Source organism: Rhea americana, unplaced genomic scaffold (assembly GCF_003343005.1).
Source record: "Rhea americana isolate MKP2758 unplaced genomic scaffold, rheAme1 scaffold_144, whole genome shotgun sequence".
NCBI lineage: Eukaryota > Metazoa > Chordata > Aves > Rheiformes > Rheidae > Rhea > Rhea americana.
In genome coordinates this window covers 643,367-664,220 of record NW_028185528.1, presented here as the reverse complement: position 1 = coordinate 664,220, position 20,854 = coordinate 643,367, and the positions used below count along the sequence as shown (strand labels likewise).

The following is a 20,854-nucleotide window of genomic DNA, read 5'->3' as shown; positions in this document are numbered from 1 at the left end:
TCGAACCAGCGAAAGACGGTGACACATGGACACATAGTGAGTTCATTCCAACGCATTCAGATTACTTAGGGGATTACTTTTCGTGTGTGTGTGTATGTGTGTGTGGTTTTTTATTGTGATAACATTGTTTATATAGTCATTGCCATGGTTAACTTATTCTGGGCCTGTTACCACTCTTCCTCATATAATTACCAGAAATTAGGAAGTTAATGGGTGTTCCAGGCATCTCTCAGAATAAAAGGTATTATAGCTGGCATTACCAACCGTGGGCGTTAAAATAGAGGTCTGTATGTAAAGATTTACATTCTTTTCAGACAAAAAGAACAGTGTTTTGCAACATGAAAGTTAAGGCTGGGAAGTCGTGTTGCTGTCTTTTAACAGTGCTGCCGTAACCTTGGCTTTGTGTAACACGTTGGTCTTACTTATGGACGCCTACACGAAGAGCTTGAAGAGACTCATGGGRCGAGAGGTACGGAGAAGTGAGGTCCCAGGAAGAAGGGTGGTGGTGGGGGAAGTAATGTTTTTGTCTTTYGTCCCCTCCTTCCTGGGACGGTCGAGTAGCCCTCTCTGGAATGAGAGGCTGGTCTCGGAAATCAAAATAGCTCATTTTTTGGATCCGTTAGCTTCGCAGGGAGCTCTAACCGCTGGCGCAGCGAGCCGAGCRCCGCCGTCGCGCGCTGCCCTTAGCGGTGCCTGGCGTTTCGGCGCAGCGCCCAGCGGCCTGGGTACCTGCGCGGCCGCCGTGCGTGCGGTGAGGCTCCCTGCGAGACAAGTGCTGAGAAAACCGCCGGTTCTSCCGCGGCTCGTGAAGGCGTTTCCTCCTCGGCGCAGCTTGGAGGAAGCCGAGCGGTGCCAACACCAACCGGGAGCAGCAGCGGTCGCGAACCCAGCGCGGCGACGGCAATGCTGGAGAGAGACGTTCTCCAGCGCGAGCAGAGTGAGGGGCTCGGGTTTCCCCCCAGCCRGGGTATTTGTCTTTTGGACGCTGTTTTTGGTGTCCCTGTCCTGCAGCTTGCCATATTCTCTATCCCTTGAGCCTTACGTTGGTGGTGCCCCCCCCGCCATTGCGCCGGCTCCCAGCAGTGATGCTTATATCAAAATCAGAGAAAACCTATCAAACTATAACTGAGCATTTAAGGGTCAATATCACCTTGAGCATCTCGGTGCTCAGGAGCTCAACAAACAAGTGTGGGACAAGATCCATTCCTGCGCTACCTGCCGAGATTTAGTTTTGGAGGTGATTATTTTCTCAGATGCAGTTCAACCTGTTTTTTCTTTTTTTTCCGTTTTTTACTGACTCCCTGCAGTCCTTCTCCCTCCCAGTCCTTGCAGAAGAACGCAATCTTGAATCGGTTAGCTTGCAGAGTAGTGGACCTTACATTTTGCAGTGTTGCTGAGTGACCAGAAACCAGGTAAACCATGTTTGGAAATTGGCTTTTGTGTAATACAGTGAACTGACTGCCCTGAGCCATTTTCAGCTTCTCTCTTTTGTGCTAATTGGAATGAATTATTTTGGTTTTATTTCTGTTGAAGCTTTAGATAGCTTTTTTTGGGGAGAGATTCCTCTGTGCTTTTTCCAGTCTCGCTTTTAAATGACCCTTTACCAGTTCCGTCAGCCAAGGGAGAAGGATCTCAACCAACAGTGTCCGTGTCGGCGGTTGCATCCACTGCACAGGCGCAGTGCAAGCTCTGCGAGGAGAGCAGCGCCGGCTGGCACAGCGGGGATCGCCGGGTAATCTTAAGGTAAGAGAGCACCTGCTGGAATGAGGCACGGCAAAAGCCTACGGCTGGCTGAAGGTTTCATTTCTAGGGAAGTTTCGAGCCTGAAGATCGGTTTTGCGCTACAAGTTCAGTTCCTTGGAAATGGCCCCGCGTAGTGTTATGTTAATAAATATGTGTCTTTGGCTTCATGTCAGAAGTGGGAATTAACAGAGTTTGAAAAACCTTTGAAGATTGTTAAAGCTGTAATTGGTGTGTTTTGTCCTGGGTGGAGAATTTGAAAGGTTTATTTCGAGAATATGTACTCTTAAGGGCAGGAACTGTTACTCATGTGTGTTTGGAAAGCAGCACCAACGCGATGTGGATAACAATACTGCCACAGAAGGCTGAAAGAACAATTAACGAGTGGAAATAGTGACCTAAGGGAGGGACACTTAACTCGACCGCCGAAGATTTCACATCACGGGGTTGGGGAAATCAGCGGGGAGAGAGACCGAGAGCTTTTATGTAGGCTAATGCTCTCTGAAGGAGCGTGTTGACATTTCTGCTTATATTGGATTGAAATGATATCAAATAACTTGAAGAAAAATCCTCTGAAACAGGAGGGAATTTGTCCTTATTTGTTTCCCCTTGGGAGAGCATGCTTCCTTCTTAGGGTTTTTCCTCGCTTTCTTTGGCGCCTTGGGCAGAGGGAGGCTGTCACTAAGCCACCGCCCCACAAGCTGGGCTTTACTTGTGAATTACAGGGGAGAGGAACAAATCCTGTCGTCCTCCAGCACCTCTAACCTCCCCAGGCACCCTTCCGCCGGCACCCCTTGGAGACAGCCGGGTGCTCTGACGGGTGTCCCCGGTGACCCCGGCACCTCGCGCTGGTGGCCCTCACCCACGGCTTCTCATGTCCGCCGCAGGTTTTGAATGTGGTTGGTACCAAACTGGGGCGTTCCTGCAGCAGCCTGGGGTGCGGGGCAGCCTCGGCTCGCCTTACGGCCGMGTGTCCTGGGAATTTCCCGGCCCCMGCGGGAGGAGCGTGTGGCTAAGGCGGGATAGGGATGCCCGGGTCGTCTCCCTGGGTCCCCAGGAGACACCTCTCCCATAARCCCTGCCGCCTCTGATGCCCGGTGACTAACAGGCCTGCGGAAACATTGCAGACTGGTTAAAAGAGAAGAGGAGGGGGGAGAATTTTGCTCTTTTAGCTATCTTCTGGGACAGGTCTAACTTTTTTTTCTAAAATAATTCTGGAAAGTATAAACAAATTGTAATTTTCTTCCTGGCTACATTAGTTTGTATTGTATTGCTTATGGCTTTCATGAGAAGACATTAAAACAAAGCAGAACAACTACAAAGTAGCTACCAGGAAGATGACAGAGTTTTTCTAGTGTCCTTGGCCTCAATTTTATCACCCCAAAGTGATCACTTCCTCTTCAGAGTTTTTTTTTTCGTGTTTTGTATATATTATTTTTATGCGTATTTGTTCACATGAAACGAAGTGCCAAAAAGCATCAAAATAAAAGTTTAACAAATGAGATGTGAGAGAAGTCAGGACAAATCTCCAGTATCACTACYGTGATCCTCTAATAAATCAGCTGTGGTTTGACTGTTTCAAAATACCTGCTACTAAAACGCTGCTGCTTTCTTCACAGCTTCCACCCTCGGTAGATAGATGATGGCTCTACGTTCCTGATTCCTGCGAGGCGTCTGAAGACYGGCGAGCCGCGGCGTCGGTGCGCCGCGTCGCCCGCGCGCCCCCCTGCAGCCCGTTTCTGCGCCGGGCGCGAGACCGCGCGGATGCTGCCGTGGGTTTTTTTTTTTTTGTTTGTTTTTCTTTTTGCGGTTTCTTTCTTTTCCTGCAGGATGCCCAAGGGGTGAAGTTATGACAAAGTTGCATATATAAACAAAGGGAAAAAAGGAAAATTTTGTTCCCTTTCCTCTTTTTGGCAAGGGCTACTTTCTTGGTTACATTGAATGTTGCTAAGTGCATTGTTGGAGCAAAAAATGATAGTCTTAAAATAATTTAACTCCAGCTGTGATAGCATTTCTCTGTTTAGATTTCACTATTAATATTTTAGTGCAGTTCTTGAACTGAAATTCTTGGATGTTTCCTATTTTGCCTCTGAAAACAATGTTTGGTAGGAGTTGTTGATTATTGAGCTCTGCARAGCGGGTCCCCGTGAGCCAAGGTGCAGCAGGCTGACCGGTGACCTTGCCTCGCTTTTGGCCGGGGCTTCTTCAGCCCGGTCGGGCCAGGTTCAGCGGTTGTTTTCCTGTTTTGACACTTCTGATCGCTTTGCTGCTTCTAAACATGCAGACGCCTCCGCCGAGTCCTTGACCTTTTTTCTCCCCCACCGCGCAGGTAGCCCTCCCGGAGGTCTCGCTGCGTCGGGGAAGGCTGCCCTGCGGGTCGTGCGCGTGGTACCAAGAGGAGGAGGGTTAAACGGGGGCGGTGGGGGCTGACCTGGGGCCGCTGCTCGCCCCAGCCCGCTGAGCCGGACTGGTCTGAGCCCTGCTTCTTGAGGAGCAAGAGATTACTATTTCCCCCCCATTTTTTTTTTTTTTTTGCAACTGCAAATCCAAGGGTTGTGACACTCACGGGGAGTTCTGCGGGCAGGGCAAAGGCAGCGTCATAGAGTATTTCAGCTGCATTTACTAARTGGAAAAACAATTTGACGATGGTTTGTGAGGCAGCTATGCTGTTTGATTTTAAATAAAAACATAATCTAATAATCTCCAGTTTTCACTGCATGAGTTGCATGAATCAATTAAATAAAATCAATTACWCCATGCCATGGTTTTTATCTGAAATCTATATATGCTGTAAAATAAAAGTACACATCTTAAATGAAAGATTTTAAAAAATCCACTCAGTATATACTTATTATATTAATAATAATGTCTTACTGTGGCAGGTCCCTAACATACATAAATGATAATTTATTCAGGCCTTGTTAATACTTCAAAGCAATGATAAAAATCCAGCATATATTTTTGTTTTATTTTTTGTTTATTTTTTGTTTTACGAAACATAAATACCGTCTGTGCTTCCTTTTCGTTACGTCGTCCTTCGGAGCGGCTCCCCCTGCCCCTCTCCCCTTGCGCCTGCGCCGCGGTGGCCCCGACGCTACTGCAGGGTCTTTGCTTCGAGCGCGCGGGGGTCCGGGGCGGGGGGCGCCCCGCCAGCCGGAGCCCCGCGCGGGGGCCTTCCTGGGGTCCCGCTTTAATCCTTGGGCATGCCGCGGTCGCAAGGTTGTGCTTGCTGTATACGCCTGCAAGACCTGCTCTTTCCCTCTAGTTTATCCGCGGTTTGGCTGGGTGCTCTCTGAGCCTGCCGCTGCGGCTCCAGAGCGTGGTGGATGCACCCATGCAGGTAGAAACGTTGTCAGAATTTTTTGTTGTGTGTCTGGACTTGTGTGCTTCAAATTAAGGGTTAATAAAACCTGTTGTTCGGTATTCCAGGAAATCGTCGAGATCGCTGCGCGTTGTAGTGGCTTGACCTGCGTTGCGCTGAACTCGCGCTTTCCGCGTTCCCAGTGAAAACGCGCGGCGCGTTGTCCAGCGCCAAGCTCGCTTAAAAATAAAACTCCTTCGTAACTCAAACTCGCAGTGTTTATACGACATCGCCCTCCGAACGGGCGGGCGGCCCCGAGCAGGAGCGGGGCGCCGGGAGCGGGGCGGCCCCGGGGAAGCGAGGTGCCCGCCGGCCGGCAGCCCCCGGCTCCGCTCCCCTGCTCTCCCCTCGCCCTGCCGGTTTTCCCCTCTGATGCTCTCGGCCGCTTAACTCGTGATAGGTAAAGCGACAGACAAGTGTGCAGCACGGGGTGAAATGCATTTGTCTGTGGGTGTKTTCTACTGAGCTGCTCTTAGGCAGAGRGTCGCCTTTCCCAAAGTGTCTAGCAGTGATTTTCGCTCGGCCGCCGCGCGTCCGCCGTCGCAGCCCGCGCTTTTCAGAGCGCTCCTCCTCTCCGCCTCAAATCGCCTTGGCTGCTCTTATTCCTCTTACCTCTCGCCTTCCCGTGCGGCGTACCTGATTTCTGGCTCGCGCCCTGTTGCAGTGGAGCGCTGTYGTTATAAAGACAATTTAGAAGTGGTCAGCGTGGGCATATCAATATTTATTGAAATACTGAAAAAAAAAAAAAGTTTTCCATTGGTGATGAGAAACTCCTGGCAAGAACTGACATGACAATATGTATTTCACCGATACAGTAAGAGAACTTCAACGTCACCAAGCAACTCACTGCACACTCTAAAAGTCTCATGGATTTAAATCCAAGGCAGCTGCAGAACATCTGGAATACAAATAGTCAGACATTACAGAGTGTCTGTTTACAAACATGGAACATCTATAACAAACCAGCCAAAGCCAAAACCTTTGTGTTTTAGTCTGCTTTTACTAATACGTCCTGCAATCAATAAGGCAGCCGTAAGTCAATGTCTGGTTACAAAGTAGTTAACAATTAACATGAGTGGTTTTTTTGTTTTTTTTTTTCCGCAAACTTTGGGCAATCTGGTGGAATTCTTGGAACCCCGGATATGGGCAAATGTGTGTTAGTTTATCTGAAACTGTTTCCATTGAGCTGCATGGAAAATTTTGTGTTTCTTTTACATCCTTATTTTACTTCTGTCCTGTATATGGATAACGGTGCTGTGAATTCAGTTAGCAAGGTGTTTTACTTAGGTTTTTATTCTGTGATATTCAGTGAGCTTCACTGTAGCATTTCAATAGAAATAAGAGGAAATGCAGAACATGAACCCTGGAAATACATTTTTTTTTCTTCTAGAAAAGGAAAGAATGACCGCGGTGTTTGGGGGCCGGTGTGCAGGCTGCAGCGGGCCAGGAGGACCGCGAGGGCCCTCTGCGGTGTGAGCACCGGGCTCTGCTGCGTGGGTACCCTGCGCCTGGGCGGAATATCGGAGCTGATTAATACCGGCGATTAAAATAACGTGTTTTGTACTAATGCAGACGCTAGTAACTCATGTCTTTGGTATACGATGTATGAATGGTTGGGAAAAAAAATGAAGAGAATGCACTTTTGCAAATTCACATGAAACAGAAAAAGCTACAACTCACATAATTTACAATAGATTTAAATAAACTACATTTAGGATTATAAAGATTTACAGACATTTAATCAAGCGAATGATTTCAATGGTAAAGACCCTTGTGTGTCCCTGAACTATGTTCCACTAACTTGAAGACATGCTACAGTAAACACATATATTTGGCTTCTTCATTCTGGCTATATCTTATATAAAGATGAAACCAAAGAACAATAAATTAGCATCATAATTGTCTACAGTGGAAACTATCATATACAATATAAATAAACTATTCAAAAGCCAGCAATCTTCATGAAAAAAATTAAAGGATTAGGATTTTATACAGTTTCTACAAGTGATTGTGCAGCCGATAATCTCAAAAATTAAAGTCAAACTGAAATCCCCCGTTTGATTTTAGTGTCTCACGACATACAGTAATTAAGGACTGGTAAAATAATTACCAATTTGAAAGCAATATTAAGGAAATCACTGCTTTGCAATTTTATCACAGTTTTTCCCCACAGGACCTAAAGAATGTAAACACTGTGTTTTCTTTATTGTTAGAGATTAATACTTTATTTTAAATGTATGTTGATCCACACCTACACAGTTACCTTTAAGATAATGAAATAAGGCAAGACTTTTAGAACTGTGGCACTACATGTTATAATACTGATATCTTCATTTGGACACAGAGAGAATTGTTTGTTCTTCTCCAATATTTGTTCTGCAGCAGACTTTGGCCTATATAGTCATGGCAGTATCACTCTTCTTTCTTTGTGTAAAAGATCTGTATTGCCTAACTTAAAAAAGAATGTTTCTTTATACATTGGACTTTTGAATGGGCATTTATTTTCTTCATTATTGGCAATTTAAAGATCTTAATAAGCTGCCTCTATCATCAGCTCATACAATTGATTTGTCTCTTCTTGCATAGCTAAATTAATTTTTTTTTGATATTGGTATTTGGAGCTCTAGAAAAGATTTTTTTTTTTTTTTGTGACAGAAGCTTTCTGATGGCTAAAGCATGTTATTTTATTTTATTTTTATTTTTTATTTTTTGGAGACAGCCATGAAGATATACCAGGGCTGTATTTTAGCCACTGCACTTGCTGAGCATACAGTTGAATTGTCGATTTTTTTTTTTTTTGCAGTACTTATCTTCCATACTTAGTAGCAGAAGAGGGATGCTGCCTGACGGAACAACATGAACACGTGACAAAACAAACTTCCGAACATAGTAAGAATGCCAAGCTAGCTTGTTAACAGACTCTTCATATTACCTATTCGCAGGCCTGAGAGACAGACATTCAAACCCAGCCTCGTCCGGGTTGGTGGCGATACTAGATAGCGTGTGGCCTGCTCCAGCTCTCTTACAGACAGTTGACCGGCTGCCACATCGTTTTTCACCAAAGAAGTAAGCGTTGGGTCCTTGGGAGGATGGCAGAGGATGCTGGAGATGCAGATTTGCATCTCCTGGAACTGTTTTAGAAGTCCTGCTGTACAACAAAGGAATTTAGTGCACTCAAATTCCCCACTATCTTAGCTCAATAATACGGATCAGTTTTTTCCTAAATTTCTTCATATTGGCAATCAGCAGAGTTAAATATACAATATTCATTCTGTCCTTTTTCACGTCGACATTGGTGATAGTATCCACTCGGTAAGTTCACTTCATGCCGGTATAAAGTCCTATATAGATTCCTTTGGGGATGTGTAGCATATGATTCACAGTTTGCAATACAAATACCCTGATACATCACTTATTTACTATTAGTATTTGATTATTATACCATTTTGCAAAGTCTTAAAACCACATTTTAATTAGTGTTGCTCGGAGCAGTTCAGAGTATAYTTTTTTTTCCTTGAAAGCAGAAGCTCTAATGGGTATAATTTATGCTCTCTTCGCATGCAGCATCTCAATGAGAAGGTTATTACACGGAACATCCCCGTTCAGGTGTTTGTAGTAGAGGTATTCTTCAGCCTGCATACTGATGGCCCGGATTTCTGGTAGTCGCAGGAGAAGCTGCCCAAATTTGTCTGTTTGCTGGGGGTAATTACACATTGTGTAGTCCAGCAGAGCAGCGTTCACTTGTTCCTGAACACCTTCCACAAGCTGGAAGTTCTCAAGATTTTTGACATCTGAATAATAACAATAAAAAAAAAAGTAACKACAGTTGAGTTGCATTTTAATTCCTGTTTACTACAGCAGTGTTTCACTAAATGGATACATTTTTTTTTTCCTCCTGACAAAAGTATACTTTACAAGCTGCTGAATATTCAGCAAACACTTTTGCCAACTTTACTGGGAAAATGATCACAAAAGAGCTTTAGCGGAGTGTCTTGTTGAAATTCTGCATATACCTCAAATCAATTAGACACCAATGGAGTCTGAGCAAGGTCAGCTCTTTTCATATCTTACAAAAGGAAAGGTTGAGGATTCCTAAAGTAGAAGACCATAATATATTGCTAGCAAATGAGTCCCATGAGGAAGCCCTATCTTTAACCTGGTATGTTACACAATTCATATAATTCTGTATTAATTTTTCTGACCCAAGGTGAAATCTGTGTCCAGGGTATGATGTAGTTAATTCTAATAAAAAGTGACAGGGTTCTTGTTTCTGTTTGACATTTTCTAAATGATTCTGAAAGCCTCTGACTTGTCTGGCCTATGCTAATGAACCATCTGGTACACTCCAGTGACTGCCAAAATAATCTGCCCTACTGGAAACTCTCTAAAATATATACTTCACTGACTAATGATCTTTATAAAATGAAATCATTGTCCTTTGGGTGGAATACCAGATAAGAACAGTGCCCTTTAACCTGAGTATGGTTTCTGAAATCCAATACACCGATTTTCTTTGATATCGGACAGCAGGGTCATTTACATCAGCAAGGCAGGTACAGTTTGTTCATGCTACCTCTGTTTGATTAGCCTCTGCTCCTACACAGCAACTCCAAGCTTCTTCAGAAGTGCTGAAGTTGGAGATCAATACCAGGGAATTAAGAACTTCTTATCTGATATACTTTGCAAAATTATTCTGGTGGCATCTTTCTTTTGTCATGTCTGAAGAACGCAGAAGTTACTCTAAAGCTTGCAAATTAGGGTGCTGCAATAAYGCAAAAGGAGTGAAGTGATCAAAGTGCTCTTGCTGGGAGAACTTGCTTTGGCTGACGTTCGACCACTTGTGCCATCGGTAGACTACTGTAGCAGCTTCTCGCAGTGTTAAAGCATGGCAAAGCTGAGCATAACTACTCTGCTAATTCCCTTTGAGTAAAGATAAATCTGTCCCTTTCTGGAGGCTCTTTGAGCACAGCTGATGGGAATTTGGCAGAATTTGGTTCACAGTAAATTCCAGCATTTAACTGGAGGGGAATCAAGTCCTTTTGTCTGCAAACCAGGAACACACAATGGTCCCCAACCCACCAGTGGCCTGGGAGACTGTGTGAGTTGGGTCTGCCTGCACCTTTTCTAGGAGTGCTTTAAATAGGGCAAGTACTGGTTCTTGCACGTGATTGTGTGCTGGAGAATTAGGGGAATAGTTGAAGAAGGCAAACATTTTCCTCAGGACGGGGGTGAGGAAGAAAGCCAAGGATCTCGGTGGTGAACCAGGGATCGCTCTGGCAGCACGCACAGCTCCAGGGCTCACTGGCTCTCCAGAGCTGTGCTGGTCCCTCGGGAGCCATAGGCACAACCTTGCCTAAATTTTGTGATCTGGCCTTAAGGAACTCAGTAGCAACACCTAAATYGCACAGCTGTCCAAAAAGAAGCATCTGAACTTCGCATTTTTCAGAGTAAGGAGAACAGGAAACTTCAAAGCTACTTTGCCAGCTTCTTAAGCTATTTAAATTCATTTATCCAAACTTTTTGGTAGTGTCTTTGCATAATCATGTTTTCATTACATTATACTGGACATTTTCTAATGTAAAATATAACTTTTTTTTTTTAATGTGGCTACATAAAACTACCAAAGTATTTGTGTAATCTGTTTTAAAATTTGGCTGTTGTAAGCATATTTTCATAAAGTTCTTAAGAACAATACCAAATATCACTGTTCTTCTAAATTGTTTAGTTTCAGGTGAAAAATTCAATCATGAATGAACATCAGAAATTCCCACGGACAGGGCAGGCAAACAACAGACAAGTAGTGACTGTGCTGGAGATCATCTTGCTGTTTAACACAGCTTAATGTGTGTACTAATTTTAGAATCAGTATCTCAACTTTTTTGTATGTCAAAAGTAACTTTGAACATCAAAAAGTTTTAGAAATTGGTAGCCGATTCAAACCCCATTAAACTGAGTAGACGTCTTTCCATTGCTGKCTGTCTGCTTTGAATCATGTTCTGAGATTAAACTGTGCTGACCTCTTGGGAGAACAGATTCACTCTCATTTTTACTCTCTTTCTGAATGTTACTGCATGGGATATATTGGTAACATCACAAAATCAATTCTTACTAGAGATCAAGAAGAAAAAAAAATCTGAGAATCAGAAATTTTCTCTAGTTTCCAGCAAAAGCAGTGGATTTGAACATATGTTTTAGAGCTACTTTCTGTCTCCACATGTGGCCATACCATAGTCAAGTCAACGGGAGGCATAACGTTTCATCTATGCCAGGCTATGGTGTAGGACACCGCTAGACAATTCCTCTGCGTGCCRATCTCTCCAGGCCGCGGTAGCGGGACGGCGGAGACTCCCTGAGCACCAGGTGGGTCTTTTGGCATGAAGTCTCTGTGAAGCCACCGCGACTTTTGGCAGTGCCTTTTGGTAAGTGCTTTCATCTCCCATACGTTAACTACAAATGCTGCAGTAAAGCAAACGAGGAAACTCAGAGAGAAGTCTAAGGAGCTGTGCTAACTARAGGGCATTTTATAAAGCTCCACTGTGGTTTCTCAGACTCTCAAGTGGTATTTTGTGTATTTTCAAAAAAGGGGATCAGCTAATGCATAATTGCTATATAAATAATGTAGGTATTTTTGAGAGGGAATCCAAAACTGCTGGGCTAGTTCTAAAGATGAAGAATAGTGAAGGAAAAATATAAAGGCACTGTAAATACTAAATTACTTCTACTAGCTCTTAGTTTTCCAGGTGGAACAGAAATGCTATACAGTTTTCATTTCAGGTTCTTAGTATTTAGCTGATAATGTTACAAATGTTATTCAATAATAATTTTGAGTTTAAGTAGATGTTTTTCCTGTGCTTTCCCCCTCCCCCCACCTTGGCATTTAACACCTGATAAAGGCACATGATTTGGTTTTCCAAATCATAGTTTCATAGTTTGAGCACTAATGAGTTAACTTGGTGAAACCTCAGGCGGTGCCAGTGTAATTTGGCTGAAGTCAGTGGTGTACACAGAGCTCAAAACACACCAGTGGTGCTCTCATAGAATTCTTCTTTCTTGCCTGCTTTTTAGGATTGGACCGTCTCTTACCAATCTTTACATCGGTTAGTAACAATTTAAAGTACACATGTTTAGGCTTAATGTAAGAAATCAGTTTTCAGGGTTTAGAGGCTTGTAAATTAAATGAGCAGGAATAGGTCTCCCCCTCCCACCCACACACCCTTTAAGTCCTAGCAGCTAGAAAAAGCGTTTTGTGTTGCTACAGTAAGCATCAGTCTCTTATCTCTTCCACTTTATTCACTCAGGGACTAATTACCAACTTTTTACATGAAACAGTCTTACTGCGAGCTCACAGCGGGGCACACGTCTTCTTCTATCCTTACTGGAGAGTAAACCCCTAGGTCTTCTGGAATATATTATATGTTTTACAAGAAATAGCAATTGCTTTTCTGTCAAACAAAGAATTTTTGTTCTCTATAGCTTACTTTTGATGATTAAGACAAAAACGTTATTACAGTGCGTCAGTATCTTCTCTACAGTCACAGTAAAGATCTACTATTCCCACAAATCCCCCCAATTTTGATTATTTTATACATCTGCTATAAAGCTGTGCTTTAAGCTGAAACTGCATACAACGTTCAGCCCAAGGAGAACACTTTTGCATATTTTTCCCAAAAATGGGTCTGGTCTTTAGAGGGGAAAAATATTTAGGTTTCAGAGAGATTTTCTCCCTCTCATATTCTAAACATGAAATACTGAAAATTTGGTGGTGTATTAATCTGTAGAGAGCTTCCCTTGGTCTGGGAATTTTGAAAAGAAAAATGAAAGAGAATGAGAGATTTAAATTTGAAAAATAGTAACTCCTTAGGAGCAGCATAAATATTTTCCAGAGAAAGCTGGCTGATTTTTTTCTGCACATTTCTCCTATCAGATCCTTCCAGGACCATGAAAAGCAGTGAGCAGGGTTAGACACACATCCCRCCGGTCCAGCTCCCTCTCTGGATTTTGCACCATCACAGTTCCTGGTATTGCAAGGATGAATTCAGGTTATGTTTAGGCTTCTCTGTGGGGACAAATTTCTCGGTTTCACAAGACTGGAAAAAGTCTACAGATACTTAAGGYAATAAGACTTGATACTGACCCAGGATCTAGCTTCCCTTCCCTAAAAGGAGGAGAAAATATAGGGGCACGTTGAGCTAGGTTCCACTTAAGGAAGATGCAGGACTTTAATAAAATCCAGCTGACCCCAAATGGTTAGCAGCTCTTCTTTGGAATGACTTTCCAACAGGTTTAGGTAAAAATATGATGTATTCCAAATGCTGGTGATTGTTTTTTCACCAGGGTGTCCTTCAGGCCTGATCTCCAAGAGGTTTTTCTATTTTTTCCAACCAGATTGACTGGCCTAATAAAAAGTATTGCCTCCAATTAAAAAATAAATTCTTTTATCAGATAAAAATACAATGGGCCTCTGTAGCCTGAAGTTAAAGTTCCAGTCAGGGGCTTTTGTATGAGGCTAATTCCCATCTGACCTTGAAAATGAAATATGTTAAYAGAGATGAAGGTTTTTTTCCCAGAATAATTCAAAGAAGGGGGATTGCCCAGGACTGAGATGAGGATCCTTACCAAACAATTCCTTCCTCAAAAACATTTTTTCCTAGTTCCCTTGTCTGCTTTCTTCTAGCCCTGCAAACTTTTCAGGTTACAAGACTTAAAAAACAGGTGGATTTTGACATGTGAATAAAAATTGGTTTTTGAGAGCAAGAGCAGTAACGGTTGATGAACTGCCAGTCTCTGAAGATTACCTGCAATTCTCCCTCTTTGCAACTAATGGTAACAAAAACAGTTCAGTATAGCACATCTGTCATCAAAGCAGACGTACGCCATTCTATACCTAAGCCTCCTTGACAGAAAAAATACTATAATAAGGGGAGTTTTATGGTAAAGTTAAGYTCCTTATTGCAAAATTTGCCTTGAGTTCATTAGAGCAAGGGTATGCTAAGTATTATTTACTCAAAATGCATCTGAAACAGTTTTTGAAATATCTATTTGTTAATAAGTTGTAAGGTGCTATATCTGGCACTTCCCAAAACATGAAGCAAAGCCTTTATGTTATAACAACAGCAATCACTTTCATTTTCTTAAGATTCCAAGTCCAAAGCATAGAAAACTTTCCTGTCTTTAGAAGGATCCTTTCTTGGCAGTGGCTGAGCTATCTATAACAGTATAAYGATCAAACTCGGACTGTTTATTAGGGTCATAAAGTAATTTTCATGTTCAGTTGAACATAACATCAGATAATGCGTACATTGTTTTGAAAATCTTGATTAAATTCTGCTCTAGCAATGTAYTTCTTTTGTGCRTAAGTATTAGGCAAAATGATGTATTTTTTTAAAGCCAGAATAAGATGCTCATGAGAGAACAAGCTGTAATTCTTAGTCTGATTCCTGTTTTATCCCCTCAGTATTYGATCTTGATGGACCTTCAGTTTGTTTCAGACCAACTCAGAACTTGATTTAAACACATTTTGATGTTGTTTCACARAGGTAGGCTTCTTTGTCGTGTATTTAAAATATTGAAGCATACTTCTGTTTTCACATGACTATAAAATGACAAATTTTTACTCAGCAGATCAGCTCCTATCTCTTTTAGGAGTCACTTATTTACCTCTGTGAACAATTTTATAATTGCTTTTGCTTCTGTTAGCTCTGCAATGAACAGGGAGCTATGGGGCCCTAGGCTGGATTCCTCTCCTTGTGCGACTGTGGGATCGTTTTGCTGGATCCCAGTTGCTCCTGTTCATGCAATACCAGTGATGACAAAGGGCAAAGCCTAGTTTGATCTCTGGAATCTTTATCACCGGTGATTACTCAGGAAAATAAAACAGCATGATTTTCAACAGCTCAGGATGAGTTTACTGACTTGAAAGTTAAACAAACAAACAAATCTCCACCTGCTTCTCATGCTGGCACCCCGGGACCCGACATCCTTATTACTTCCAATAACGCGTACGTGATACGGCAGTCACAGAAACGCAATACAAACAGAAGCCTGCCAGGCCACTTTTTGAGGAAGAGTTTCACACAAGCCCTGAGCCAAAGTCCGCAGCCAGCTGCACCCTTAAATACAAAGTCCAGCGTTTTTCGTTGAGCCTCGCGAGGGCAAAGCGTGGCGAGGCACAGTAGCACAAGCAAGGGTGTGCAGACCCAACTGGGAGAGCTGCTTAAAGAAACCGTGGACCCGTCCCAAAGAGGCCAGCGTGGACCAGAGGCGCCGAAGGCCAAATCAGTGATTCCAGACCACTCGCTCAGTCGTCTCTTCACCTTAGTGATGCCTAAACTCTACAGCTACCTTACTTTTACTTTTTAAAGTTTCCTGCATGTCTGGAGTTACGTCCCTGCTGATGTCCCAGACGTGCCCCTGTTTTGCATGAGCTATGCAACACGTTGCTTGGCTCATAGCTTCCCTCAGCTGTCTATCGCTTGCTGGCTTATTCGGTGGGTATGTTCATACATGCTTAGCGTTCACCGGTGGGATTAGGTTGCACACACGAGAGTAGCTGCTGCTTTCTCTGAAGATGCAGCAGAGGAACAGGAATTGGACCGGTGCTGTTCCTCTGCTGTGTCTTCAAAGAAATCCCCCAAGCGATTAGAGTTTCCCCCCTCCTTGGAGAGCAGTCTTAGCCACTACTGGCTGTAGCTAGTACTGCGGCTGGTCTCAGTGAAGGTWTGCAGCGGTCTTCAGGTTGAAGCTGTGCTGCTGCACAGAGAAGAGCATGCAAGAGACTGCAAGCCAGATTTTATAGCCTGACTTCGTAGGCTAGCGGTGAGGGAGTCCGCATGGGCTGACATGGGTTTCCAGTTCCTGCTTCCAGGATTGTTTGTATRTTTGATCTAGCGACTGCTTAAAGTAAACTACAGCTCAGTCTTYGAAAAAAGGGCTCAGTGTAAGTCTCTCCTTTCTGGGGAGAAWTTCCCTAACCACTATATTGTGGTGTCATGCTCGTATTTGTATTTTGGCACATGTAGAAAAGCTGGGACTGCAGTGATTTAGGGCAGAGAACCTGTGAAAGAACGTGAGYCAGAAGTTGCTCTTCCTGCCTCCTCATCTAATCACAGATCTGTAGTTTGTGTCTGGGCTGGGTTTGTCTTCTGAATATTTAGTTGGAATAAGCACAGAGAAGAAGACTAGTATGTTAAATATCACGATATTGGGAGGCATCAAAATATGTACTTTAAGAGCAGTCAAATCTACTGCCACGGCATTAGTTTAAATCACACAGTTACTAGAAAAAAGTTTGATAAAAGCAGAAGATAAGGCTTCTGATAAAAGAGCTAAGAAAACATAACCAAGTAGTAAATTTATTGGATCAAGTGTTTTCCCTGTTAATTTTTGAAATGTCTTTTTAATYTTCAATAACATATGGACAATACAGGATTGTTGGTGTTTCAAGGGAACCGGCTGTCAACATCTACAATTTGTAGGCCCTGAATAGTTTAAAATATCATAAATATTTATGAAGTGCCCRGGAATAGGGACATCATACAAAATCCTTGAAGTTAGGAACTGAGGCAGAAAGAGTGTTGCATATAACTAGCAATAGCAGACACTACAATATAATGTAGAGAGAAGCAAGGAACAATATATTATTTTGCTGAGAAGAAGCTGGATATTTAGGRAAAAAAAAGAATGGGAGATTTTGGAAGATTTCCTTCTAGACCATATTTGCTCTGCTTTTGTTTAGATGCTTGCAGCTTTTCTGAGTTACTGGACTTCTCTTTACCTTTGTGCTCATGAGAAGYTAGAGCATTACCTATCCTTTCCCCCTCTATCCCTTTTCCCTACTACTCAAGTGCTGTTTAAAATAGGAATAATGGGCCAGATTAATCTTGGAGATATTTCTACTGCCATCACTGGAACTACACCAAGGGGTAATACAGCCCTAAAAGACGGAATATAAATATTTTCTTAAAAAATATCCTGTATAAATTTCTACAGTGGTTAAAGCACAGAAGTGCAGCTGCCACTGAAACCCTCTTGAGAAGCAGGCTGTATCCTTTTATAAAGCCCATCTGTCTCTGCAGAGTATAAAAAATGCATGATCATAAAAAGCAGTGTTCCTTAGGGGAAAAATCTCTCTGTGCTAATCTTGTAGTCACTTTACAAAACCGTTTTTAATCCCAAATTTGCATGTGATTTTCAGTCAGGAACTTTTGTGGTTTTTGCAAAGTTTTCTTATTCCATTAGAATAAGATATGAGGTACAGTTTGTTCAGGTGGCAAGTCCAGACTATGAATAAACCAACGTTATCATATGAAAGAGAATTAAACAGGCAGATCCAAGTGGGGATATATTAAGCCAAATTTAAGCTCCAGTAGTTGAATTTAGCCTGTACTAGATGTCTGGTTTGCCTCAGGATAAATTCAGCTTTCCAGCTAATCGACTGAGGAAAACTGCCTCAGGTATGATAAAATTTACAAGAGAGCTCAGTCGAATAGTTCTTGTTATAAATACTAGCTTAAAGGCATTCTTCTGGTCTTTGGGATCAGAACTGTATTTGCATTTAATTATTATATTTCAAACTTTTTTTGAACTTGGTTAAAAATATTAGGCTAGTCAATTATATTATTACAGTGGTTTACAGATAAGAATAAAACTTTATACCACTGTATCACTATACTCACTGAATTTTGTTTGGGTTTTTCATTCTGTTTAGATCCAAAGTCCCATAGGAGCAAAAATTATTACATTATCTTTTTTTTTAAAAGGAGGAAATATAGTTAAGCAAAGATGTTTTAGTGATACGCTAATCTCAGAAGTATGATACTGTACCATGACTTTCTATCAGTCATTGACAAATAATCTAGAATTTTAAGGCTTTTGCCTTATGAGACAAGACTCACTGTGAGACAATCAACCAATAATATTTTCTGTCATATTGCTTTCAAAAAAGATTAAAAAAATCAGCATTATGTATGATTTCTTTAGTTTTATGTATGTGCCAATATTTATGCTAACTTGGAACTGATCAGGTTCTTTCAGTGAACAAAGYTCTATCAGTGGAAGCTGATTCTAGTTTAGAAAGCAAATGAAAAAAGTAGTCATCTATGCCTGTGTAAGATATGGGACTTGGAGATCAGTAAAAGGACCATTTTCTTGTATACTTGCATTTAGACAATATAAAGCAAAATGCCATTCGTTTAGTTGCTCAACGCTGAAAGCTGCAGAACRTTTTGAACCTAGTAATGTGATTAAAGAGGCACTTAAATTCAAGTGAAAAAATACATACAGCGTGGCTGTATGAGTTTCAGCCAGCAGAGACGCTGGCTTGCTCGAGTTTGGAAGAGAGCGKTTTCACGGGAGCAACCGAAGTATTGCGGGCTCATGGGACACTTTCACGGCCGGACCCGAGACAGCACCAGGCTCTGGCTGGAGAATCGGCCTTAGCCTTAGCATTTACTCTTGGAGACCTGACAAGACTAGGGATCAAAGTGAAAGACAATAATTCCAAGAACAACTACCTGGGTTCCAGAACAAAACAAAAATCTATTGTCAAACTGATTTTCTAATGAGCTTGTTAAAGCCAAGCCCTTATCAATAATGTTTGGACATCATGTAAATTGCTAATTCATTTACATGCCTGAGGATATGTATTTTATATTTGGAGGACAGTAAATCTATAATGAGATTCATTTTTATTTTTTGATCTATGTGTACTGGCACCCATTGCAAAAGAAGCTACAAAGATCCTGACCAAAGGAATCCACCATTTCCTACCTCAACCGCAGGAGCTTTACCTCTCTGCGTCATTGAAGGAGTGCAATGAGGTGCATCCAGAACACGTTCACTGCGCGCAGTTCCTGAGGTTCCCTGACATACYAAGCAGCATTGTCCAGGGTAACTACAGTAGTAACAATCATGTGACTACTGTTAGCCAAACATTTGAATTTTACTAATTTTATTTACAAGAACTGGACTTTACTACTGGCATTTACAATTATTTGCAATGTAGGCATTATAACTAAAGAGCTCATGAGACCAGGGATGGCACATTGAGGTGGTTGTCGGTAAGATGCTGTTTCTATTCCACGTCAAATTAGTACTGACAAAAAATCTGCTGGCTTAGATGAAAAGCGTTCGTAAGTTTGGAGCCACCACGTGCTTGGAACTGTGTGCACCTGTCACCAAATCACCGTCACGCGTGGCTGCGAAGGGCTGGGGAGGTGGGTACCGCTTAGGCATGTTGGTGCTCCGCACGGAAGGACGAGGGAGCGAACAAGCCCAGAGCCGAAGCGCCCTCGTGCCTGCCCGCGTTCCCAGCTACACCGCAGCCAAGCCGCCCGCTCCGTGGGAAGAAGCAGCGCTCCATTCTCCAGTGCTCTCAGTCCGGCTTTCACGGACACTAAGCGCAAGTAAGGTACATAACTCCCTGCTGCAGTATTTCAAAGCATATTGCTTCTGGTATTGCCTATTGATTTGAATGAAAGTTGCGGATTTCCTTCTCTCTCTCTCTCTTTTTTTTTTTGCCATGATACTATTATGTCTATGCTTAGTTACAGAAATGGTTTGGAAAATATGAGTGACAGAAGCCAGTTTCAACCAGTGATGTCTGCACTTTGCAAGGGTCAGTGCTGGCRTGCAGAAAACACTAAAGAAAGGTGCACGGGAGTGATCTGCCTTTTGACTCTTCTTCYGAAGGACTTCAATTTGTATACAGTTGTTCTACATTTGCATTGCTTACCCTTTTAAACATACAAACAAGAAAGCTAAAAAAAAGTTCCCCTGAAAGTCCATCTTGCAACAGGATTGTTGGTCATTTAAAGAGATAGTATAGAGAAGTGTGGGATTATTCCACAGAGAAATCTTCTTAAACCTATGTTACAGATAAGGAACTGAGGGCAGAGAGAATAACAGATTTAATGTCATCCAGGAAATCCAACGGGAATTCAGAACCTAGATCTACTCTCTTTCTTTTCTAATAATTATGTCCTCCTAAAAGTGTGGGTGTGGGTGCATGGGGGAACAATATTTAGAAGATTAAAGCCCTTTTAGAAGAGGGCTTCATGCCTAGCCTCTGCTTCTCTTCACCTGCAGCTCTTGGATACAGGRCACGCTAGGCAATATGTGGGACTTGACCTTACCACTGATGTTTGCACTTTTTCTTCCCTGGCTGGACTCACCCCACCAGTGAYACAAGCACCCTCACGCCCCCGGGGTGCTCTGCCAAGTTCCTTGGGACACCTCACTGAATCTGCTCATAGATACTGCCTCTGCCGCTCAGGGTCTGGAAGGATTTTTAGTTCCTTTTCCACCAAAATCAACAGCCATTGGATTAAGTTCAACTGTAAGATCTCACTATACCTTTCAAAGCTGGTGTATTTTCCCCATTGTAGGAATTTATTTATGGACAGGATTATGAGTTGCCATTTGTAATGATTTTTCTCTGCTTTTCTTTCCTTTTTTTTTTGTTTTATGGTAAAAGTTGTATGAGTTAGTACTATGAAAATCGTAAAAGCAATCTGAAATTCTTACTTTTAAAAGTCATTTTTTTCCTGCAAGTCATGTCTAGCCCAAGAAATGTTGCTTTTCAGTAATCCTGCAGCCGTGACAGACAACGAGTATACATTTGATGAGATACTGTTCATGTGAAAACATATGTACATCCTCGTGTTTCAGTTTCAAATTCTAAGGTTTTTCAGGAACAAAAAGTGCTTTCATAGGTGTACATTACCATAGTCTCAAAATGCCAAAGTAATCACTAAA

General features: G+C 42.3%; 1 protein-coding gene across 1 annotated transcript in view; it reads right to left on the bottom strand.

Annotated features, from left to right (window-relative positions):
• Window positions 1-7,734: 7,734 nt before the first annotated feature.
• Window positions 7,735-20,854, bottom strand: part of NR5A2 (nuclear receptor subfamily 5 group A member 2) — an 87,310-nt gene continuing 74,190 nt past the window's right edge. Inside the window, exon 7 of the mRNA XM_085299032.1 lies at window positions 7,735-8,892. Within this exon, the coding sequence (XP_085155158.1) occupies window positions 8,645-8,892 (248 nt within the window). The 3' untranslated portion in view covers window positions 7,735-8,644. The remainder of the gene's footprint in view (window positions 8,893-20,854) is intronic.